The following is a 27,162-nucleotide window of genomic DNA, read 5'->3' as shown; positions in this document are numbered from 1 at the left end:
CTTATCCATGCCAGTGCCAATCTAGCTTGTAGGGTGGACATCCAATATCAGATGACTCGATTTCTTTTCTAGCATGCACCCTGGTTCAGTCATGCCTCCGCCATCCATCCACTGCAGAAACCAATGAAAAGACCCAACATCAGATCATATATGCATTTCAAGCCTTTGGCAGACTCTGTACCCGTGTCTTCAGCTGTAAGGAGCTGAAATTTTCTACAAAGCTGCACAGAAACCAATCAATGGTCCTCCCCCCACTGTATGGCAGTGAGACATGGGTCACAGACAGGAGACACCTGAAGGCACTTGACTTGAGAACTTTCACCAACGTAGTCTACGTTCCATCCTCTGAGTCCGCTGGGAAGGCAAAAGAACAACTGCCAGCATCAAAGCTAACATTATCCATGAACAACTATACTGGACTAAAGTAGACTGCCAAAGCAGCTACTCTACTGTCACCTAAAGAATGGTATGTTATGTAATAAAACCATAATACAGTATATATTATGAGTCTCTAATTAACATTAAAATAATCTTATATCACAGTAGGACTCAAAGGAATAATCTTTACCTTAAAACGTTGTGTCCCAAATCCAAAGTATTGTGGTCCATACTGTTTTAGAAGCTCATCTGAACATTTGGTTCATTCTACACCAACTAAAAAGTTATTCGGCACCTGTGTCATATTGCATCACGCCGTAAGGGTGCCGAATAATTTTTTGTGGGTGTACATGATACTTGTACACACACACACACACACACATGTATACATGCACGATACATACATGTACACCAACTAAAAAATTATTCGGCACCCTTACGGAGTGATACAATATGACACAGGTGCCAAATAATTTTTTAGTGGGTGCACATCATAGCACCTGAGATGGCCAAAAAATAAAATTTTCTGCATACAGTACAATACCCCCTGTACTGTACAGTATATAGAAAATGGTGCAAAAAAGAAATACTATACATACTCTTAAACATTTCTATCATTGAACATCTCCAGTCTAAGACATTTGCTGAAGAAATTTCCATGATTGTGTGAAATTTACATATGTTAATATTGATATTAACTTACAATGAATATATTAAAATATGTAGTGTGAATAAATTATCAAAATCAAGAAATATCCACAAAATGCTGGCATTTGGAAGGCAAGAAAACATGCTTTGATCTACTCATTATCTTTTTGTTGACAATCACTCACAAGATAGGGCCATATCTGGAACATATTTCCACTAAAATCATAATTTAGGATTTTGATGTCATTAATATTGTATAAAATGGTCCAAATTCTTCCTCATAGGTTGAAAATGAACAATGGTGACACAGGATCAAACAATAATATATTTACAGTACAGTTCCTTAAGCTGGCTACCGGCTTAAGTATTTTGGGTGTTTCTGAAAATATAAAGGTTAAAAATTGATTTCTCCCCCCAGAAGTTATTCATTAACAATAAATAGACACCCTTAAGTAATTAAGAAATTTTCCTTTTCCAACATTAGTGCTATAATCGTTATCTTTTTTACAATATACAGTACAGTATTTAAGATTTGTTTTTTAAAATGCAATTACAGTACCATAATGTACACAGTACAAATGGTAATCTGATACCTGTACTTATCTTTTTGCAACAGAGCTCAAGGGGTGAAAGGAAGTTAGTTTACTCTGTATGGAATTGCAGCATGTTTAAAGGGACAATCCAATCCAACAGTTTGTTTCAAAAACATTTAGGTCAACTGAGATGGGCAGAAGTACCTGGGGCAGTGGGACATCTTGTACTCTGATGGAAAGAAGAGATAGGAGTAATGAAAAGTAAAGGAAGTACCAAGCTGGAGTTAATAGGATTAAAACAAAAAATTAGTCCTTACTGACAGGGTCCCATGTTGTCAAATATGTCGCTTCTCCTCACCGAAGATGTAGACACAAGTAACTGGCTCACTGTACAATAATACAACCATTGCAATAAAAATTGAGGTGAGATTGCACAGAAACTGAACTGAAACTGGAGAGAGTAATATATGAATATCCAGGAATTTGGACCCAAAGTTTATGTTGATGGCTTTTTAATTTTGTCAGAAAAAGAAGAGGAACTGACATATGTGGTAAATCAGTCCTTTACAAGGTATAAAAGAAGAGTCATCAGTTATTGCCAGAGTAGGGCAGTGTTTTTCCAAATGAGAACCAATGAAACAGTAAACTTTACCAGACTGTGTAGAATATCCTGTATTAAGTCTTTTTAAAACATGTATGATTACAATGGGTAGTGAAGGGAGTTAAAGCACTGGGAGCTAGTAATGTAACATGGCCAACTGGAGGGTGAAATACTGTCAAGAATAAAAAAAAAGTACAGAGTCAAAGCTGATTATATCTTTGGCTAGAATACAGAATTTAAGTTGTGATGAGTATTTCTGATCCACTTATTTACACTCACTGTTTTAGCAAATCAGTCTAACCTTACAGTATAAATACAAAATAGGAAAGCTGAAACATATGTTGTTGAAGTGTTAGATAAAGTTGAGATGAAATAAATATATAAAAAAAATTTCTTAAGTTAAAGATTAGCTTGTAAAAAATTGTCTATAACCGTCTCCACACACACGTTCACTTCTCACACATACACACCCATGCTCTTAATTTTTCTTATTTTATAGATTTATATTGTATTTTCTTTATTTCTAAGCCACATCAATTATATAAAGTGGAATAAGCGTTAAAGAAATCCATTTTTCTGAGACAAATTTGCAAGATCAGCCTGTAGCACAGTGCATTGTAGGATTTACTGGAGGATCCTAAGAGTAAGTTTCAACTCTTTATCCGGCACCTCTCAATCACAGTAGGTGCTGGATAACTGGGATTCTACTGTATTTCAGCAATTTTAAATTACAGGTGTTGACCAATATAAGATTGATTGATATACGATGTATCAGATTTATGATGGTTGCTACCCAATGGCTACCCGAATGTTTTTCCTGCATTGTGACTGCTCTGAAAAAGTGATGTGCAATAACCTGCAATATTCCGAGATGTGATGACGCAATCTCGGAATAGCGTAACACGTGTTGTACTGCGCACATTAATACTGGTCTCTATAATCTCTTTTGAATTTATATTAGAGCTGTATAACAAACAAAACCCCTTAGAAATTTCATTCTGGCTAAAGCCAGACAATTTCATTCAGCTGAGGGGGTTAAAGGAGAATTCAAGGTACAGTACCTATATCATGGTAGGGAAGGCCCAATTGGTACGTAATAGTGTAATATTGTGAATAAATGTAACTGTGTCTGAAGGTTATGGTATTTATGTCTGTGTAAGATTAATAAGCATAGCTATCTCATGTACCAGGTGAAAATATATAAGTATAATGATCTGAGAAAATGATAAGTGTATTAGATCTATGTGAGGTGTTGGGGTTGAGCCATGAATGATGGTAATGTGAAATTATCATATTTACATCTGTGTGAGGTTAATACACACTGTTATCTCATTGGACGGATAGCCACGGACAACGCCATGATTTGAGAATCTTATGGGAGTGGTAAATGTTTGCGCAGTGTCGGGGATGACCCATAAACGGGGGTAAAGTGAAGTGTGATATACCAAGCCAAGAACCAAAGCTGTTGTCCATGTTGGTGCCTAAAACCGTGAGGCCCTCAGTTTTGAGATAATGAAATGTGCAAAGGAATTTACCAGAACCCTGACAACTCACAGATTGTATTATGCAATTAAGAATTATGGTATATAATTATAAGGCATGAGGTCACAATACCAAAGTAAATGTATGTGTGGGGGCCAGAATAAGACACTAATTTATAAGCAATGGCACCCACAAGCCTCAGTAACCAGGGTTGGATCCAGGGGAGGTCCTGGGGGTCTGGACCCCGCCCCCTCCCTTTTCATCAGAAAATTCCAATACCTTTTCTTTAATGCAGTATTGTACTCGGGCAATTTTGTATAATAAAAAATATCTCCTAATATCAAGTGCACATGGCCTCAAAATGCTCATGATATTGGTCAGCAGGGTGGGCTCACTGTGCTCACCATGTTTCCCCACCCACAACTTCTTGAACCCCCCCCCCCCCTATTGATATTCCTGGATCCACTCCTGGTAACTCGGAACTCTTCATACAGGGCAGGTAAGGGCAGTGCGAGCCTGTGTGTGGGTGAGCAGTAGATGCCATGGAGAGAGATATTTGATGTCAGAGGAAATATTAGGCCCAGAAACCACTGTTGTGTAAGAGGAGCCCACCTGGTGTAGTGGATCATGCCTGTGGCCACAGTGCAACCTCTCTAAGGATCTCTGGATGTCTCAAGCACATAGTACCCTGGGTGTTGAAAATGTAATGGTGCTACTTTGAAGTGTAAGAGTATAAGGTGAGAAGGGTACCAGCTGTGTTAATTTGGTGCTGACAGTAAGCTACATTACCTGCCTGTATTACAGAATGTTCCTTTATTCAGGTGCTATTGAGTCATAAGTGAAAGGCTGATAATTTATATTGTGAAGGAGTGACCTAAATTGAGAAGGCCAGTATTTTTGTTTGGTGAAGAAGTGACCTTGCTTGGGAAGGTCAGCTATTTTTGTATTGTGACTGAGTATTATTAGTATATCCAAATTAAGACCATTTTTATTAATAAATTAGTTAAGAATAATGACATGTTTCACACATCCTTCCATCTTAAGATCTGATTAATAAAAAACCAAAACTCACAAAGTTAGATTTCTTTGCCTGCTACCAAAAGAAAAGAAGCTAAGATTCTAGATTCATACCAGACATACTGTCTTGAGGTCTGGTGGCAGCAAACATAATTTAAGGAGTAAATTATGTAATGATTAAAAATTAATTAAAGTAAATTAAGTGAACAAGGATACGGCAGTATAGTGTGACACACACAGGATATGTGGGAGGCTCTGTCCGCCCCCGGTGACTGCCAGGCTGAGCAGCTGCACTGTATCCCATTGCCCAGAGGATGGTTTAAGTGTGGAAGAAGCTATTCTTTGTTCATAAAATAATATATACTGTACCAGTATATGTGAGGAATAAATAAAAATACAGTAAAACCTCCCCAAGGCAGACTAATTGGGGGGAAGGGGTGTTTGGGATAAGAGGGTGTCCATCTTAGAGCAAACTTTCCCAAAACACTGACATTTAAAAAAAAAAAATGAGTACACCACCAAAATATCCAATTTTGTATGAAAGAAATACATGTTTTTGAATCAAAATTTATCTAAAAAGTAATGTACACTTATTTTCAGTTCACTGATACGGCCTTAGGTTTAACCTTCTCATCACCCTTACGGATACCAAACAGTTTCCTAGAGGTCAGGGTTATTGTTAATTTTTCTATAATAAAGCAAAAAATTTGAATGCTTCTTCAGCCTTTGGCGAATGCACTAAATGTATAAAACCGATAAATGATGATATAAAAGCACCAAAAATACAGTACAGTATTTTACGGCAGGGAGTATTTATGAAAAACTTTTGTGTGTATTTTCCTCTTGTAGCCACTGTTTTCCTAAAATAATGTATACAGTACCAGGAAATGTGAGGAATAAACAAAAATAATTCCAACAAAAAATACTGTATAGCCAAATCAGTTAATAAAAGCCAAATGAAAGTTTAACACAGTCGCCATGTGCATACACTCCCTGTTTCACCATAGTAACGAAGGTCAGACGGGATGCCGATTCCTCAGCAACACTCCTCCAACCCCTACACTCTGCGACCGTCTTCCCCTCCCTCACTCAGTCAGCTAACTCGTGTGCAAAGAAATGTATATTCCCTTTATGTGTTTGCCCTTAGGACAATCATTTCTTTTACTTTTTTTCACAATATACGATTTGAAAAACAACCATAACACCACAGCTACAATGCCATGATTAATCACTATTATATCAGGAAACACTAATAATAACAGTAAATCCAATGAAATATGGTAGGGAGTGAGGAATTACAAGTGCAGACGATGCAGTAACTAGCGGTCACTCACTCGCTGCCAGACATACAATCGAAATACGTATAGGAGAAATGCATATCTTGTACATAGTCTAATTTGAAAACGGTGACAGGCACAATGATAAACAAATTATATAAACCATGCATTTACCTACGATAACATAAGAAACATTGTATCATTACTAGAGAGAATAAAATAATATTCCCCAAAACAACAATTAATAACTCTCGGGCACCTGTGTCCCGCACGCTGATGCCTTGATCCCTTAAAATTTTGTGGACATGTCATCAGATGACAAATTTTCTCGTACTTTCTTTTAATTATTTAAATTTTTAAATTATTTTTGGGCAAAAATTTTGTCTGACTTAAGCAGGGTCCACCTGAATGAGGTTTTACTGCAATGCTAATAAAAAAAATATTGCATTGCCAAGGCAATCGTTTCACTACACACATGGAACATGAGACAGACTACAGCTGAGAACCCCCACTTCATTCCTTCCTCCCCCATTCTGTGATAATTCCTGTGCACATAAAAAATGTTTATTCCCTTTATGTTTTTTGACCTTATAATAATTTTCTGTGTGAAAGATTGTGTTCATGTAACAGAGTACAAAAAAATAAAATTACACGACTACCCGAAATTACGAGTTAAAAAATAACTGTAACTCTGTCTCTTCAAGGTCTGAGAAACATAACCCATTTTCCCTATATATTGTGAAGATCACCATACAATGGCTTTCCGATGTCCCTAGCTCCATCATTTAACAGTCAACACTTGTATATAGAAATTTGGTGAACCTTTATATGCAAACCATGGGAAGTCAAGAAAATCAAAGGACTTCTATATTAATTGTCTCATAGCAACTTACTTGGCTAATTACTTTTCTTGGTATAAATATTATCAACAACACCTTCCTCTCTCACCTTGCTACTCTTTTCTGCCACATTACACCTTTAATATATATATATATAATCCTTAACTTTAGAAAATTAATAATATCATAATAACATTAAAATATGATATGATAAATTACAAGTCTTTGATCAGAAAATAGAAAAATAAAAATAATAATTACAAATGGCACACTATATATTGTGTATATATTTGAAGATATTTGAACTATTCTTAGCTAATAAAAATAATCAATTACCTTTTTTTTATTGTATTTAAATAATTTTAAGTGACCCAATCAAATACACATTAATCTACAACCATAACCATAAAATAATTATGCATTGCTCTCCAGAAAACTTAATCCCAAATACAACCTGGCAAGTTTCATGTCTATCCTATAAATGTTAAATTTTATCATTGTTCATGTAGATTCCTTTACAATTTCTACCCTCTAGGTTATTTACTTAAGTCTGTTGAGCTTTAAGGGGGCTGAGGAGAAGAGGTTGAGGAAATATGGTGCTTCCGTGTTGGGGTAGAAGGTGCTGGGGATGATGTTATACACACCTGCAACTAGATCAAATATCTCCATGACCACAAAACCTGACCTGAAATGGAGTACAATTTAACTTGTATAACAAATTTTAAGGCAAGTGTACAAGGAAAATATTACAGAAAGATCACAGAGCTTCAAGAAAAAATAGCAGATTACTGTACTTGGTATACGACAACAGTAAATGAGATTAAGATGAAAGAGTGTGGCAATATCTTATCTGCTAAAATAAAACAAATATTGTTTTCATTTTTTTTATATTTCTAATCCAAAATTAATATTTCAAACTGGGTAAATCTTATAATTTTCAAGTTCATTGAAAGACCTGACAGTACAGTACTATACTGGAAATTTCACATTAAACAGTGAGGTAGTAAAAATGCACCACAGCCTCATACGGTAATCTTATGTTAGCCCTTACTGCCGTATTATAAAAACAGAGTGAGGGTTATTCAAAGACTTCCTTACTTAGTTTGTTCTTGTAAAAGTCACAGACTCACCATCACTCAATAATACTGGAACACTGAGATATAAACAATGGAGCATTTGGTTTCCAGAACAAACACCGTATAAAACCAAGCAAAATTACTCGACTTTATTTTTTAAATCTTGACTGTCTATCATCAAAATTGCGAGAATTCAAGACCAACAGCATCTGTATCCAAGAAAGTAACCTACACCCCATATTTCATGTATTTGACACTCCAGTATACCTGATGTCGTCTGGTACATTGCTTGGTGTTCTAGGACGTACATGATATGTTCTCTGACTGAAAGGGTTCATACATTGTTTCTTATTGAAAAGGTAGTTTTACATTTTACAGCTTCATACATCACAAGGACTACCTGTATACATAAGTGCAAATAGTAAACAAGGGAGGATTTCTGGACATCCATAAAGTACCTATTTGGAGAGACCTTTGACATAGTTATCTCTGAATAGTGGAATTTTACAGTAAATCTAGTTTGCACATACCTGTATGCCCCTGACTGCTTCTTGGCGAAGTGCCCACTGGCCTCTGTGTTCTTTGCTTCTACACACACAGCCTCAAAACCAACCTTGAAAGGTAAACAACGTTAAAATACACAAAAACAAGCGACATCAACAAAACTTAATTGTTTGTCTATCCAAGAATAACAACACATAGACACTGTTTACAGACCAAGAAACATTTGGATCAAATCTAAACTAACACTCCAATTTGATTTCACTGGTAAGGAACAATTAGTAGAAATTATGAATGAGGAGCATCATTCTTTTCAGCAAACCTAACCAAACATGGTACACTAGTTGTCATTTGTTTCCAATCATCTTGACATGAACATTTTACTCTAAATCTATAATGCCTTTTTTAGTACAGCATTGTCTAAAATTGAGGATATTCTCTATATATCAGATAAATACCTGAATATCCTTAGGGGCCTTGAGTTCAATTCTCAGACACTGTAAATCACTATCAGTTCTGAACTGGTACATTGGGTTGTTCTTGTATGTGGCTGGATGATTGGGGCAGCCACCAGCAGTTTCACCACTCCACTTTCCAGTAATCTGAAAAATAATTACTGTACAGTAAACCCTCGCTTTACGCAGTTTCACTTTACGCGTTTCCACGGTACCCTGCCGAACACGGAATGCTCACTTTACGTGGTGTGTGTACCCTTTTACGCGGAGAGCGGCTGGCGGTCCTCTCGCGCTGTGCCATTTTTGGATCCAAACCTCCTGCCATCTCTCCCGCCCTCACCCGTCATACCGCCATGTTGGGTAGGCGGCGCAAGTAGGTTGCGCAGTGTATGTCTTTGTTGCGTTATCGGTGATGTCATATGACGTATCGGACTGTGATTGGGCCAAGGATCCTTACCTCCCTCCCCGCTAGCTGTGATTGGTTTAATGTGCTATGACGTGCCCCGCCGCGGGAGCGTTCAAGCCCCTTGACCTACCCGCGTCAGTTACACCCGTCCCAGCTACACCGTGTATATTGGTATCCATTGTTCCATAAGAATGGCTTCCACCGGACCACCACCACCACCACAAAGAAACCTTGCATTACCTGGACCCAGCCGCCCTAAGCCAAAGAAGATACGACGTTCCTTAAGCTACGAAATTAAGTACAAGATCATACAAGAGTTGGAGAAAGGAACAAGACAGGTTGATCTCGCGGGCCAGCATGGTGTTAACGAATCAACTATCAGGACAATTAAGAAGGATGCAGCCAAGATAAAGGAGCACATGAACATCACAAAGTCTACAGGTGCTTCTATGATCACGTACTGCCACAACCAGGTGCTTCTCAAGACGGAAAAATTACTTGTGAGCTACGTGGTTCGTCAGGTGCGACGGAACATGGCGGTGGACACGCGCTCAGTTAAGGAGTACACACGTGAACTGCATGCTGCAGTGTCACGTAAGATGGGAATTGCAGAGCCCAAACCCTTTAATGCTTCCTCTGGGTGGTTGCAGAGGTTTAAGAAGAGGAACAAGATCACCAATATTAACATTGGTGGCGAAGAAGCTGGTGCTGACCGTGTTGCGGCTAGGGAATTTCCTCCGTTTTTACGTGAGATTGTGGAGGAAGGACAATACACCGACGACCAGGTGTTTAATATGGACGAATCTGGTCTTTTTTGGAAAAAGCTACCTTCCAAGACCTTCGTTGTGAAGAATGCCAGCAAGTGTCGGGGCTGGAAGTTGCAGAAGGAGCGCATCACCGTCTTGTTTACCACAAATGCATCCGGTACCTGTAAGCTCAAGTTATCGGTGATCCACACAACACGCAAGCCGCACGCCTACAAGAGCATGGACATGACCAAGCTAAATGTCCACTGGCTGACCGCACCTAAGGCGTGGATGTTCTCTACTCTGTCCCTCTCCTGGTTTGATGACTGTTTCGTTCCTGACGTTAAGAAATTCTGTGAGCAACACAATGTTCCATTCAAGATTTTGTTGCTGCTTGACAACGCACCAGGACACTCGCCCCTACTGTTAGATCGTCACCCCAGCGTAAAAGTGGTCTTCCTTCCTCCCAACACTACGTCTATAATACAGCCCATGGACCAAGAATTGATCTGTAATGTGAAAACTGCATTCTCTGCCAAGAAATTTAAGCTCCTGAACGACTACACCAACACAAAGGAAGAGTTGCGTAACCTGAGTGACACCGATAGCAAGAGCGAAGACGACGAGGAACAACAGTTGCCAGAGCAAGAAGTACTTGTGAAACAATTTTGGAGAACATTCAACGTCAAGAAAGCTGTGAACTTCTTGGTGGAGGCATGGGATCAGCTGTCTGTAGCAACTGTTCGTCACGCATGGAGACATGTGTTGCAAGGTATTCCGGGTGGGAGGCAGAGTAAATCTGTGACTGGTGAGGTTCAGACTGTTGCAGTAGCAGTGGACCTTGCCAGAGAACCTGCGCAGAGTGTTACAGCTGCAAGCTTCTCCTAGACCACCAACGACGACATCCTGGAGGTAATAAGGGATCCTGATGTGACTACCGACGAGATGCTAGATGATGATGACGTCAGTGAAGAGGCAGGTGGTGCGTCATCCCAAGAAGAACGCAAGTTATTCCATAGTAATGTAAGGGATGTCATCGAGTGTATTGAGAAAGTCAAGCTCCTTCTTTCCGACGACCCTGACAATAACTGGTACAAAATCTTCACTACCCAGCTGTTGCAGACTATGGAGCCCTACATCAAGGTGTATCACAACATAAACACCAGCCGTCAGCAAAGCATAACCGAGTTCTTCGCCCGCAACCCACCACAGCCAGCCCAAGCCAGTGATGGTGACAGAGACAGTGATGAAGACTTTGAGGGATTTGTCAGGGAGGCACTAGTAAGTGTGGATGACAGTGATGAAGACTCACCTGAGGGCCAGTAGCCTGCCCTCTGCCTCGGAACCAGCCTCGATTCCCGTACGCCGACCCATCTCTTCTACTAACGTAAGTGTTAACCCCAACCTTGTTTTTTTCTAACCTAACCTACAGTATATTATTCTCTTATTAATTGTTCCCTTCTATATTATGTGTGTGTGAATACCATCATAAAGTTAAGATATTATTTTTACTAAAATGTACGTATTGTGTCAGGAAAAAGTGGAGTTTGGGGGTCGGCCCGGTCTCTATTTCAATTAATCCCATATGTTATGTTGTTCACTTTCGGCGTTTCTCACTTTACGCGGGCCGCCGTGGGTTCAAATGACCGCGTAAAGTGAGGGTTCACTGTACTATAAGTTTCATTGTCCGTGAATTCTGTACATATTTCATCTCTAATGATATAATGAAACTTAATATTTGAACAAATACTAAAAGAACAATTTGACACAATGCTTTTAAGACAAACTGAACTATGTACAGTACTTCTCTTATACATGAAAAATACACAATAACCAAATATAAACAACATACAGCTACTCCCCAACTTATGACGTACTCGACTTACATCCACCCGCACTTACGACCTGCCTCAGTCGTACCAAAATTTGGTCAAATTACGTATTTTCGAGTCCCAAAGTCAGTACACAGACAAAATTTTCATCTGAAATTCACTTTAAAATGGCTGGCAAGCTTAAAGGTGAGTGTTTTGTGGTGCTAAGAAGAAAAAGAGACCCCCATTTTAGATTTTCTATGTATTATTTAAGCATTTCCGACTTACGACCTGGATGTCGGTCCCTTACCCTGTCGTAAGTCGGGGAGCAGCTGTACTCTATACAGTAGTATCATATGTTGCATATTTAGGTTTAGCGATCTGTGGTGTAATGGTCGGCATTCTCGCGGACCCGAGTTCGATCCTTGGGCAGGGTGAAACTATGGGCAAGTTACATAATGCCATTTGCCTCTGTCTACCCAGCAGTAATTGGGAACCTGGATGTTAATCAATTTGCAGATTACATTCCAGGGTAATGGTTAGCAAGTGCAGTTGGCGAGTTGTCCGGTCTTCTCGGACTATTCCTTGACACTGGGTCAAGCAACTCGTTAACTTAGGGTGTGGTTGTTGAGTTGGCAACAGCTTCTACACCTTAAACAAATTCACGCCTAGGTGGCCCTTGGGCTGGCCATCCTCGTTACACGAGGGGCAACCATTATTATTATTATTTATATTTAGGTTATATATTGTTGTGGTCAGACTTACGTTTCAAAAAGCTCAAAAATAGAGGCCTTCCACTAATGTTTAAAGATTAACCATCAGTGAGGGTTCATTGGACTAATCTTCCAGAAACACATCCTTATTAGGCAAAATTTGCACATGTACTATGAAAAGTGTGTGTGTGTGTGTGTGTGTGTGTGTGTGTGTGTGTGTGTGTGTGTGTGTGTGTGTGTGTGTGTGTGTGATGTGTGTGTGTGTGTGTGTGTGTGTGTGTGTGTGTGTGTGTGTGTGTGTGTGTGTGTGTGTGTGAGATATTACCAATCTAATACAGTATTTATACTCTTTCCAAACATTTGTGTGAAACCTCAGTGAAGGGAGAGGGGATAATGGAAAGAGACAGGAAAAGACCAAGATAACAAGAAGAAATTTTCACATGTACACTCGCTACAAAAATTATCTGCAAAATTTTTTGCTAGACAATATGACACAACAGACAAAGGATTTTGACAACCCTACCATGAAAACAGGAGTCATATTGTTCATTTTGACATCCATCGGACCCCACCTTGCAGATACTTTCTGTAACGATTGTACTTACTTTATCCTCAATGTGCATTCATTGTATACAAAGTGATACTTAGCTTTCACATTGACTCACAGTCTTCTCATCAATTCACTGTGCATACTTAGTTATTAGGTTTGTTCAGGTAACCACTACCACATATGAAACAACCCACCATTCAAAATATTTCTTGCATATATAATCTAACATGACAAGTCTGAACCACATTAAATCACTAATATTGTGCATCAATCTCAACTTTCATGCCTTTAACTGAACTGTGATAAATCTTTCTATCCAATATTTCATTATCATGCAGATCCATGTGTCCAACATACCATCTTAGAGCACTTACATTCATTTGACTCTCCAGTGATCCATGTGTCAGACACTTATATGAAGAAATAAGGCATACATTTTTTATTCATGGTTTTAGATTTTAAACAGTCTTGTCTTACCTCATTTTTGTGTTTGCAATAATTCTTGATCTTATGCAAAGAAAATGGACAGGTGGAATAAACCCGTAAAGAGTAGTGGATAGTCAGATGTTTCTCATACTGAGACACCACTAGTGTGAACTTGTGTGTCCCAGGTTCCTTCAGAATCATTTTGCAGAGATAGTGCGGGCTGTTGATACGCACACCATCAATGAACGGAGCTGGGTCAACTGGTACGGTGAGAACAGGAAGAAATTTTAAGTGAGTCATAAATATAACTTCAATAAATAAAACCTACATCAACTCCATCTCTCCATCTGATAGCACCTAAATCTATAAGTATAACAGTCTCACTGCATTATAGATATTTAACTTCTGGAATATCAGGTATACAGAATTTGAAAACTAAGACCACAAAATTCTGGATATGGTATGAAAATTTGATTGTGCAGAAATGAGGTAATGTTTCAACACAAAAAGTGCTACATGGAACAAAAAAGTCAACAAAATTATAAACTTTTTGAATGATTTGTCTTAACATGAATTCAATGCTGCATTTGTAAGTGTGTCAGTCTGATGTGAACATGCAGTTGGCTTAGCTTGTTTTGAGTACAGTGCACAATCTCAGGTGTCAAACTTATCGTATTCAAGATTGTGTCGAGTGTCATCTTTGTTGAAGTTGTCTCAAACGAAGCCATTGAATGCAAGTGGCAGAAACAGTGTTAAAAAAGCCCTTAGAGTCATTACTTTGTATGTAAATCTAAAAGTGTTACAGCAATTTGATGGGTATGAAGTGAGTCAAATGGCCATACTGCAGCTCCAACTCTCACTCCACCACCTGATGCCCACTACCACCTCACACACTAACCACCGTCATTTCTATGGTTGCCATCATCTACAGTGTACTGATGGTGGCTGGCTTTTCACCAGCCTCAATGCCCTTCATCCTCTCCAACTTAACATCTAAAGTGATGACTCTGCAGGGTCTCTTACCACTCGGAGAATTATTGCTGCTGCTCATTTTACTTGTTGTCACTTTCCTGACATCTCTAAAATGATATACAGTGAACCCTCACTTTACGCGGTTAATTCAACCCACGGCGGCCCGCGTAAAGTGAGAAACGCGTAAAGTGAACAACATAACATATGGGATTAATTGAAATAGAGACCGGGCCGACCCCCAAACTCCACTTTTTCAGACACAATACCTACGTTGTAGTAAAAATAACTTCTTAATTTTATGATGGTATGCACACACAATTAATAATTAAGAGAAATATCAATAATATTAGGTTTTTAAACACTTACATTAGTAGAAAAGATGGCTGGGCACACGGGGATGGGGGGTTGGTTCCGAGGCAGAGGGCAGATTATTGGCCCTCACCTGTATCACTTGTATCAATTGTATCACTATCCACCACAGAGGCTTGCAGGGCCTCTTTGTCAAACCCCTCAAAGTCCATATAAGTCCATATCCTCACTATCATTATCACTATCACTGACTTGGGCCGGCTGTGGTGGGTAGCGGGTGAAGAACTCGGTAATGTTTTGGTGACTGGGCGACCTTGTGCGCACCCTGCTCGCGCCGCTCTCCGCGTAAAGGGGTACACGCACCACGGAAAGTGAGCATTCCGGTTTCGGCAGGGTACCGCGGAAACGTGGAAACGCGTAATGTGGGACCGCGTAAAGCGAGGGTTGACTGTACACTGTAGTACAGTATATTGCTTGGAAAATGCAAGAAATTACTGGAGAGTTCTATTGATGTGTGGAGCTCGATTCAAAAGAGTCCGCTATGTAGTTTGTAGGCAAACAATGTTAATAGGATATGCATTAGCCAGCCAAACTGCTTAGAATATAGGTAATGCTCATTTTCTTTTAATATAATGGGTAAATACTGTACAAAATATGTTTCTCACCCTAAAAAAATTTAATAATAAAATTGAAAAAGCTATTGTATAGTAATTAAAAATAAAGGTGTTTAAATTTTTACAATCATTAAATCAAAATACTGTACAGTCATCCCTTGGTTATCACGCCTAATTGGGACCACGCCGAGTACGTGCTAACGAAAAACGCGATAACGAAAGTACAGAACCTATGGGATTTATTCTAATTGGTTCCAAGCATCCAAGACCCAACCCCAATTTTTCCATTTTACGACCATTTAGACCCACTAAAGATATAGATAATGTTATGGTAAGTATCAGAAACACACATAGGCATGGCTAGGTTTATTACAAAGTGATGAAAAGGGTATGCTCAATACTGTAGTCCACAAAACATGTAGCTATACTTTCTTTATTTGAGTCCCCCGTCTGAAGAGTCCGTTTTCTCATCGCTTCAGGACGCCTGAGTCCTCCATTTTCTCTCAATCTTAGAGTGCACCCGAGACTTTGTTATTCCTTAGTGTGACACAGAATTTGAAATTGCAACTGGGGTTGCAATTGTTGAGGCAACTTAGATATGTCTGATTACAGCAAATGTGTTATTGTCAATTTGTAGGTGAAAGATTTATCCTCAATAGATGTAAGTGAAGCAAATGGGTAAAAACACCTGGTGGCAACTGCGTGATAAAAAAATTCTTGGCTTGAAAAATGCACTATAACAGCAGGTGTGCAGATTTTGATGGAGGCGTGATAACTAAAATCGCGATAACCAAGTGCGCTATAACCAAGGGACGACTGTACACTGTATACTAACAGTAACTCTACAGTGTGTAGAGTTACTGTAAATGAAAAGACAGAGCTATTGATACCGTATTGTACTGCAGTATATTATCACAATAAATTTACCAAATACTTTTATGTTTACAAAGAATTATTATATTCATTCTTAATTAATTTCCTTAATACAAAGGTTGATTTATTTGTCCTTGCAAGCAGCTTTGAAAAAAAATCATTAAAATATACTATACATATTGTTTGCATTGCAGAATTTTACATTATGAACAACAAACATAACAGAGACAGTGGGAGACAACATAACAGAGACAGTGGGAGACAACATAACAGAGACAGTGGGAGACAACATAACAGACAGTGGGAGACAACATAACAGACAGTGGGAGACAACATAACAGACAGTGGGACAACATAACAGACAAGACAACATAACAGACAGTGGGGAGACAACATAACAGAGACAGTGGGAGACAACATAACAGACAGTGGGAGACAACATAACAGACAGTGGGAGACAACATAACAGAGACAGTGGGAGAGTGGGAGACAACATAACAGACAGTGGGAGACAACATAACAGACAGTGGAGACAACATAACAGAGACAGAGACAACATAACAGAGACATAACAGACAGTGGAGACAACATAACAGACAGTGGGAGACAACATAACAGAGACAGTGGGAGACAACATAACAGAGACAGTGGGAGACAACATAACAGAGACAGTGGGAGACAACATAACAGAGACAGTGGGAGACAACATAACAGAGACAGTGGGAGACAACATAACAGACAGTGGGAGACAACATAACAGACAGTGGGAGACAACATAACAGAGACAGTGGGAGACAACATAACAGAGACAGTGGGAGACAACATAACAGAGACAGTGGGAGACAACATAACAGAGACAGTGGGAGACAACATAACAGAGACAGTGGGAGACAACATAATGGAGAGGTATACAGTAATTATATTAAAAGATAACATTTAATGCCATCAATTATTCTATTCCACCCAATATGAACAACAGAAAAAGTAACTTTATTTAACATGTTAGGCATATTAGTGTTAGAAGAGGAGTTCTCAACCCCAAGATGCCGAGTCTACAGGGGTAGGTGTGATGTGTTACATTTAGGAATAAAACTATCAAAAGCTAAGAGAGTTACCAAAACACAAACAACAATGCACAGAATGAGAAGAAACTCACATTTTGTCTGCCACTGTGGGTTTCTTCTCATACAAGGTTATGTTATGATGGTAGCATCATTGTTTTCAAGGGCCAGTGCAAAGGATAATTAAGAGAGAAAAACATAATGACTCACAGGGATAGAAGACTTTTTTCCCTCCAGTCTTGTACACAAGGAGGGTGATGTACTCCTTGTTGTTACGAAAATCTTCTATTTCGGTAATGTGTCTGGTAAGAAGAAGCCAAACTGCAGTGCCTCCTGGGCACTGCACCTCAAGGGAGTACTGTGGGTTCTCTCCAATGTTGTACAAGTCTCGCACCGGACCAGCACCAGAGTTCCAAGTTCTAGGACATTCACGTTTAATTATATGTCAGCTAATAATAATATCATATTTTTATCTGTTTACATAAATAATAAGAAAAGAGCTTAGAAAAATATTACACAGCACATAATGGCACAAAGGCATATGTATACTTTCTTATTAACAAGGTTAAACTTTCCTTAAATCTTCAAAGGGAAAGTACAACAAGGCCCCCCAGGGAGGGACTTCCATCTGGTTTACACCTCTCACAACCCTACATCACTTATCAGTATTACATCCTTGACCATAATCACTTCATATCATAAGCACAAACTGCTGCTCCTTGGAAGTCCATCTCCCTCACTTTTATTATGTCTTTCATCCCATCTCTTTGGTCTTCCCCTCTCTATCCTTGCATTCACATATAAATTATACTCTTTTTACAATTATTCACTTCCCATACTCTCAATTTGTTTATACCACCTGAACTGACCCTGTCTGCTCTCTACCCAACATTTTTTTTCCTTGAACCATCTCTTCTTATTTCCACATTTCTTATTCTCTGCATCCTATTACACCTCACATATTCTTCTCTAGCAAATCATTTCTGTTGCCAACATTGTTTCTATGATTCCCTGTACACAACCAGTTGACATTCTTTTGATACAATTCGCTCTATCCATATTAAGAAACCTCAATAACCCAACATGGATGGAACCAAGCACTTGCTAGATTTGGGCAGTTTCCAGTGTTTTGACTAGTAAAGTCCTTCATTACTCTAGCATCACTACCCCTATCACTGGACGGTGGTCCCCAGTTACAAGCCATTATGAGAGCACTAGAACTGAATTTATCAATGTACTGGCAGAAGAAAGTGTCATTAATAGAAGCTAGGGACCAGAAAATAGTGGCCAGGTGGACACATAGTGGTGGACAATAGAGTAGTGACACTGGAAACTACTAGGCAGTGTTCCAATTTCTGGGTGTTTTGCTTCATATTAAAATCTATGCAAATTTTTGCAATTGTGCTGGTTTTAGAGGATTATAAGGCATATATTACCACAACATCAAGCAGGGTGAAACACACATTCTTCCTTCACGTGTTGTCATTCATTCATTATTTCTGTTGCAACAGATGTGTTTACAGCTATGGCTCTCCACTTCTACTGCATGGCTCCATATATCCATTGGTCTCTACACACACACACACACACACACACACACAAGAGAGTTTTATCTCTCAAAATTTAAAATTTTTGATGGAATGGTGTAATTACTAACCTCATTATGCGCTTGAAGACCTCAATTGTTGAAGCGCAGTAATAACATTATAACAACAACTTCACACAAGCAAGCAGCAAGTCTTTCCCTGAAACTCACCTGATGTCATGATCTTCACTCCTTTCACACACACTGCTGCTTCCTGGATGTCAATTCCATCACCTCTAGTGTATCCTTCACATCATCCTTTCCCTTTCACCTTCCAACTATATCTGAATTGTACACTATACTTACCAACCTTCTACCTCCCATTCTTTCAATATGTCCATACAACCCAAGTTGAACCTGATTCACTCTCTTCCTGACAAATCTTTGAGAAGGTATGGAAATGCTAGAGACTCAGACAGAGAGCTGATCAAGGTCTGCTCAGGTGGTATGAAAATACTGAGAGTGTATAATTCAGGGGTGGATGGTACAAGGAAGAGAGGAAAATAAAAAAAAGGAGATGAAATATGTGGTGATGGATAGGAAATAAGTAAGAGGGATGTACATCATGGTGTCCAGTAATTTTTGGTAAGGGATGTGCTGCTCACAGGCAATGTTGACCAGCATGAAGTGTCAGGGGTCACCTAGATTTTGGGCCTTGTTGTGGAAGGAGAGTACCACAGCAGCACACATCAATTACAGCAGTGTGGTACAGTTCTGTACACCTGTCACTACAAATAAGCCAGCAAAACCCACCAGCAGAAGCACCATCCCCCCAAAAATCACTCAATGTCATACTCTCTGCTCATTTATGTACAAAGCTGCTTCCTGGATATCTATCCTTCTCACTACAAATGCATCTCAGGTAAATTTATGAAAGTTATGAAACAGAAGTACCATAATATTATCCTTGTTCATACTTTTATTTTTGTTCCAAAATTCTATGCTGAATGTGAGCATACTGCTTTATTTTCTGAATCTGTTTTGCAAGTCTGAAAAATAAATTTGACCTGGTAATCTAGAATGGAATAACACTAAGATATAATTTTTTTTATGGAGAGATAAACCTGGAGAGATAAACAGATTATATATAGAAGGATTATCTTGAGGATTTAATGGTAACTAAAAGTGAAAAAGAGGTAAAGACTTTATGCTAGGTGCTGGAGGAAGAAAGAGGGAAACTAAGGTTCAGAAAGAAATATCAAGGAAAAGATAACATTAAGCAAATTAAAATCAGCAAAACCTTCAGGAGTGGATGGTATTAGAATTAGGGATGTTAAAACAACATTAAACAATAAGAATCCTACTAATAGCATGTTAGATGGCATGGAAAACAGGGAAAGTATCAGATTACTGGTTGAAAGCTACAGTACAATAATACCATTGTATAGGGGATACAGTGCTTTCCTCTTGTCCTACAAGTTGCAAGTTTGGTCCTGGAGCAATCTTAGTGTAACCAGCTGTAAATGGATACCAAACTTTACAGATGAGGAGGTGAAAGCAGTCTAGTGCAATACTAACCAAATTGTCTCCCTGTGTACCAAAAGCAAAAATATAAAAAGGAAGTGCATAAAACCTGCAGAGGAATCAGTTTATTAAGTATTAATGCAAAAAGTATGTGGTAGAATTGCAATTAAGAGGGTGAAAAAATAACAGGACGTAGGATATGTGACGAACGGGGAGGATATAGAGGAAGTTGTGGTGGTATAGACCAATTATTTTCAGCAAAAACATACAAAGGAAACACACTGGAGACATCTGGAAGCTGTTTACTGCATTGATATTTTATGAAGGCATATGTAAGGAATAATAGGTTGGATTAAGAGGCACTGCGGGTGATGAAGGTTTATGAAGTAGAAGGAAATCTGTTTGATGCAGTGAAAACTTCAACATGAGTATTCTAGCATGTGTGAAAACAAACAGAAGACTAAGTGAATGAACTGAGATGAAAGTATAAGTGAAGTAGAGATGTGTAATGTACTCATGGTTGTTTGACATATTTATGGATGGAGTGAAGTGAAGCAAGATTGAAACTGGAGCTGGAAAGTTGGATTAGACCACTAGTGACAATTCACCACGATGCAGTGATTTTTACAGTGAATGTGACAAATACCTGAAAAGGAGGTGAAAAACTTGACAAGGCGCTTAATCAAAAGAAAATAAAGGTAAATGAAAGGAAGACAAAGATACAGTAATAAATTTTGAAAAGGACTAGTTAAGACAAGATGATGGTATATCATAGAGGGAAAAACTTAGTAAAGTAAAATGCTAAATTATGATAAAAAATGGAAGAAGTTAAACAGTTCAGTTATTTGGGAGTGTTAAATGTAAATAATAGATAAGTAGGAAAGGAGCACATGGGAGGAGGGTGATTGGAGAGTACATGAAGCTTTGTCAAAGGGAGAACTGTAAGCTTGGAAGTAGAGAAAAAAATCCAGAGATAGTATACCACTTCCTATCTTAACGTTGAGAGAGAAACTGGGAGTGGAGCAGAACATTCCAAATTTCAAACTACAAGAATGGAAGGAGTAAGAAACTATGAACTGTGTGAAATTGCAAAAAAGGCAAATGATGTAAATTGTTAAGTGGTGGAATGTGTTATGAAAGGATCGCCAAGATGTATGGACAAGTGAGAAGGATGTAGACAGATACATTTGAAAAAATATACAATGGCACTAGAGGAGAAGTTGAGGGGAACAGAGAGGGTACAGGAGGTACAGTACGTGTATTTAGTGATATGTAGTTTCTTGTGTCATGACCATCCTCTCAGAAGCTGCTCCCTGAAGAAGTCAGGTGTCACAGATAACAAATTCAGTTAAAGGTTTTACCAATCTTTCACTTCTCAGTCCCTTAATATGTCCACACTACATGATTCACTCTCAATTTGACACTTCTTTCAATCTTACACGTTCTTATGAATATATTTCTTGTTATTACCCTTCTGCTTACCCTTTATATTGCACTGAAGCATGTCTTTTTTTTTATTCTAATTCATATATCTTATTATTATTATTTTATTTTCTAGTTGTATGTAAAACTAAAAGTTAACCTACTCATGTGTACAATATGTATGAGAGAACAGCCGAGGGTTCCAATTCATGTAGATCACATCGTAGAAGTGGCACAAGCTGTCATAATCAATCCAAAAGACACCATTATCGAAAGTTTGGGCACTCTTTGGGTCATAGTTAAGAAGTTTACACATATCTGGGGTCCAGTGCTCCTGGTCCATTTCAGAGTAGTTTCCCTTCCAGCGTAGATGTGACCAAGGGTTCTTCAGCATCAGCAAATGTTTTCCCTGAAGTGTAGTACAGTACAAAATTAATAATAAGGAATGGGTACACTTAAAAGGTCCATACTTCATTTCTCATGAAAGCTAACACCCGTAATGCCATTTTCCATAACCAGTGGCGTAGCGAACCCAAGGTGGAACAAGTTAGCTTAGTATTAACGTGGTTCACTGACAGCTAAGTATACACCATGGCAGAATATCCCCCCCCCCCTCCCAACTTTGCCAGGTACAGGCTTGAATCCATGTCTCATAAAACAGGAGTCCAGAGCACTACTAACTGAGCCAAAAAAGTATTTTTTGCTGCTAAACATCCAACAGGATTCATCAATTGAAAGAAAAATATATCATATTCAGTTCATCAAATCTGGAGTATGTGTACAGTTGCTCAACACTACATGATAGCCAAACGACTGAATGAAAATAGTGATAATTTCAGTGTTCATATAATAATAGAGTAAAGACGAAAATACAGTTTAACAAATTCAGGGAATTAATTCTTATTCCACGTAATGAGTATGTTGTTTCATAGTATTCATACATATAAAAATGAGACATTAATCCTGAAACATCACTTTATGGCAGAGCCAGTGAGGAACTCTCTCTCATGACAACTGTTGCATTGAATGAGAAACTATGGGTCACAGTTTGACCTAAGACAGGAGAATGTAATAATTCATAACATCATACAGTTCATTCTTACTACAACACCGATTGCACTTGCTTCGACAGTTATACACCAGGTTTGCAGTACCAACCCCTTCACTCGAGACAAATTTCAAGAATATCCCCAGGAGGTAAATGGAATCCAAGTAATTCAGCTCTAGTTCAGCTGTAAAATGGGCTTTCAGGATCAAACCCTCATTAACATGATTCAGAAGCCAGTTATCAAAATGGGAGGAGGGTAGAAAAAAATTCAAGTGTTATGTGGCAGACACCCACAATTAGAGCCATTTCCAACATAAAAATAGGAAATAGGCACTCATCTTAAAAATTTCCAAAAGTCTATGTACAGTACAGTACAGTTGAGTCTAGATTTACGCGGTTTTTGTTTACACGTTTGGTCATTTACGCGGCACCTTGCCAGAATTAAATATTTTAATTACGCGGTAAATTTCATCATTTACGAGGAAGTATAATTTGTTTATTTACTGAAGATATATATGTTTTTAGCTCATAAAATATATAATTTAAATTGCTGGAATCCTTACAAGATGGTGATCATTTCAAATATAAACATCTTAACATTTGCATTAGACATACAAATTTTAGATGTACGGTAATGTAACGAGATGATGAAAATTAGCAAACATTTTATCTTTTGTGCAAAATACATGACGTTTACATTCAAAATATTCCCTGTCCTGCAAGGAATCCAGCAATGTCAAATATATTATCCTAACTTTAGTCTGAGGTATTATTTATTACTAAAAATGTAAATATACTGTTTAACCCAAACATTTCTCTGGTAGGGAGGGAAGGTGGAGGGAGGGAGGGAGGGAGGGAGGAAGGGACCCAGCAGCGTGGGAAGAGGGGGGGAGCAGGAGGTGGGGTATTTTGATAGACAGATAGTGTCTGGGTGAAGTATAATTTGTTTATTTACTGAAGAAATTTGTTTTTAGTTCGTAAAATTCATACAAATTACCCGGCCAGAATATAATTTACATTGCTGGAATTCTTACAAGAAAGTGATCATTTTAAATATAAACATCTTAAAATTTGCATTAGACATACAAATTTTAGATGTAATGTAAGGAGATGATGAAAATTAGCAAACATTTTATCTTTTGTGCAAAATATATGACGTTTACATTCAAAATATTCCCTGTCCTGCAAGGAATCCAGCAATGTCAATTATATTATCCTAACTTTAGTCTGAGGTATTATTTATTATTATACCTTAAAATCTAGTGTTTTCACCCAAACATTTCTCAGAGCGGGAAGAGCCAGCGAGCGTGGGGGGAGGGGGGCAGCTGAGTCCATTATTTGAATGGACATTAACTGGGCGACTGTATTTCTCTTAAATATTAATTGTGTGTGCATACCATCATAAAATTAAGATGTTATTTTTACTACAACGTAGGTATTGTGTCGGAAAAAGTGGAGTTTGGGGGTCGGCCCAGTCTCTATTTCAATTAATCCCATATGTTCTGTTATTTCATTTACGCGTTTCTCGTTTTGCGCGGGCCTCCACAGGTTCAATTGACCGCGTAAATGCAGACTCCACTGTATATGAATTCTGGTGATGACCCAAGTCTCAGGGTATGGGAACAAACTTTTTGTATTTAAGATGATAACTCATAAAATATATCCCAGAAATTAGGGTACCCTTCATATTCACACCTACCACCATTAACTCCTTAAAACTGGGTGACCAGAATATCTAGATAATCCACATTTGCAATTTGTAAAACTGAGGACACGAGCACAAGAGCCTGGGTCCATTTTCTCTGTGTGACTTGATATAATAGAATGAAGCTGAATGAAAATTGAAATTTTTTTTATTCAAGATGGTAAACTACACTGATTCAGCTTTGGGATCACAGGCAGAATTCAGGCAGAAGAGGAAACAAATAAAACTGACCCCAGTTATACCAGTCAAAGGGCAAAGCATCCACTCCGAGTGTACTCTCCTAAAACATAAGTGATAAAAAGACTGGAAGCCAGTGATTATCTAACATTTATGATTAAGTTCCCCAAAAAATGAAATAAGGAGAGGAACAAAAAGAAAGAATGTAGAACTAACACCCAATCACAAAGATTCATTCAATTCCTCAATAATATGCCTGCTCTGACAACATTCCAGCATTCCCATAGCAGCAAAGGAGAACTTTGATGTTCAAAAAATACTCCCATAATGGATGCAAACAACTGTGAATGTCTTCTCAATAAAAACCATACTTCTCCCCTATTTTCTACTTTGATGGCCATCATAAGAAATGAGAAGCAACAGAAGTTGTTTTAAGTCACTATGCAGAATTGTAAAAACTAGTTGACGGCTGCACCCTTATCCTCAAAGTCCTCTGAAGAATGGAAACCCCAACCTTGATTGGCCACACACATGTCCAAATCAACAAGTCACTCAAAGAAACATCCACAGGATTAGGGCAGACAAACATATTTTAGATGTCCACCAATAAAGCATCTTGGAATTGGCCAAGCCTGTCCCTAAATTTTGTCAGTAAAGATTGGTTCATCCTTAGCAATACCAACCATTACAAAAAGTCTCCCTAACTTCAATAATGAAACAACAAAATTCAACTTATTTACCAAGCATCCAAAGTGTCAGCATGAAATTATCTTCTGAGAAAAGAGAATGTGTAGTTCCTTAGGAACGGAGTGAATTTTCTCAGCTTGAAGACTAATCAACTCATTTTTAGTGTTACACTTGAGATCTAACCATAGAAAATACAAAACAATTCACTGTAAAGCTTACCCTGGTTAACATGAATCATTATTAACTTAATGAAATGAGCTTAGACTAGCCAATTATCTAAATGTGCAGAAAATAAGAGAGAGGGGAAAATATTCATGATTTTTTTAGAGATATTTACCACAAAAAATGGGAAAAAATAGTACAGAGACAAATAGCTAAAGGAGCAGCTGGGTATTGGAAGTACTGGCAAGGTTTTGGGTAGAGGTAGGCCGAGATGGTTTGAGCATGTACAGAAAGAATGGAGGAAAGCAATTGGGTCGAGAATTGCACGGGTTTGAATGTGGAGGGAAGCAAAGACAGGGGAAGGCCAAGAATGGCATGGGGAGATACTGATAATTTATCTCAAGGATAAACAACTGATTCACGAGGTTGAAAGAGACCAAGATGCCTTCAAGTAATCATAATTAACTCACGCAAGAATGGAAAATGGCCATAAAACGATGGCAATAAAATAAAAATAGAATCATTAATATTACATAAAAGCAAGAAATTATACACAATGATAATTATGAATTTTATGTTTACCGGTAACTCTTTAGCTGCATTTTCCGCACTTGCCGTTTTATTCTTGCTACTACCAGACGATTTTATTCAGCTTAGGGTAATCTACCACAGCCAAAGGGTTAACATGCTTTATGCTTAAGTACCATTCTAAGTAGGGGAAACAAACAATAACAAAATAACTAAGAATCAAGATAACACTTGAACAGTATTGTATGCTACTGCTACATGATGCAGGCTGACTTAGTGTTGGTGTGGGTACTCCTGTCTGAAGTGGGTTCCTAGTGATGAACAAACAAAAACAGGGTTCACCCCAGCAATAACACACCAACTTAACCCCTACACACAATATATTCAGATCTTTTCATGTTGGGGAAAAGTAAAGTTGACCCTTGCTATTCACAGGAGTTAGGTTCCACAAACCCCATGAATAATCAATATCCCTGAATAATATTAGTTGCCATAGTATTTAATAGATATTTGGGATACTTGAGTTACCCATAAAGACACCAATTCTGTCTATGGCATTGCAGTATGTTTTTCTTTAAGTACACATACATTGGTGAAAAACATTAACAAAACAATGAAATCTACTTATAAATATATACAATGCTGTATACAATATAGTGCACTATACAATATAGGTGTACTGAACCAGTTTGTACATTATGTTTGAGAAATTGTACTTGTGTCACCCATAAACACAACCGTAAATGATACTTCAGTATCTTTTCTTTAAATACACGTAAAATGGTCAAATTCATTAATAAAACAATGAAATCATCCATTATACTACATAGTAAGTATAAAATACGAAAAAATTAAGTGGAAAGGAAATTGTGTGTGACGGTGTATGGTGAGTGGCTGGGCTTTTATAACAACTATGAAATTTCCTTATAATTCCCATATTACTGTACAGTGGTTCCTTGGTTAACGAACGCCTCGGTTAACGAAATTTCGGTTAACGAATTACCTTCCATAAGAATCTTCATTTCGGTTAACAAACAAAAATTCGGTTAACGAAATTCTTACGAACATGTTTCAACATGCTTTGGCTTGCTCACCA

General features: G+C 38.2%; 1 protein-coding gene across 3 annotated transcripts in view; it reads right to left on the bottom strand.

Annotated features, from left to right (window-relative positions):
* Positions 1-5,212: 5,212 nt before the first annotated feature.
* LOC121872965 (calpain-7-like) overlaps positions 5,213-27,162 on the bottom strand; it is a 102,899-nt gene continuing 80,949 nt past the window's right edge. For all 3 annotated transcript variants that reach the window (XM_042376116.1, XM_042376118.1, XM_042376117.1), the window contains exons 7-12: positions 21,924-22,168; positions 17,499-17,707; positions 13,511-13,719; positions 8,811-8,954; positions 8,382-8,464; positions 5,213-7,460 (exon numbers count right to left, since the gene is read on the bottom strand). In XM_042376116.1, coding sequence (XP_042232050.1) covers positions 7,316-7,460; positions 8,382-8,464; positions 8,811-8,954; positions 13,511-13,719; positions 17,499-17,707; positions 21,924-22,168 — 1,035 coding nt within the window. In that variant the 3' untranslated portion in view covers positions 5,213-7,315. The remainder of the gene's footprint in view (positions 7,461-8,381; positions 8,465-8,810; positions 8,955-13,510; positions 13,720-17,498; positions 17,708-21,923; positions 22,169-27,162) is intronic.

Source organism: Homarus americanus, unplaced genomic scaffold (genome assembly GCF_018991925.1).
Source record: "Homarus americanus isolate GMGI-L3 unplaced genomic scaffold, GMGI_Hamer_2.0 scaffold11022, whole genome shotgun sequence".
Taxonomy (NCBI): domain Eukaryota; kingdom Metazoa; phylum Arthropoda; class Malacostraca; order Decapoda; family Nephropidae; genus Homarus; species Homarus americanus.
This window is presented reverse-complemented; position numbering and strand designations above follow the sequence as displayed.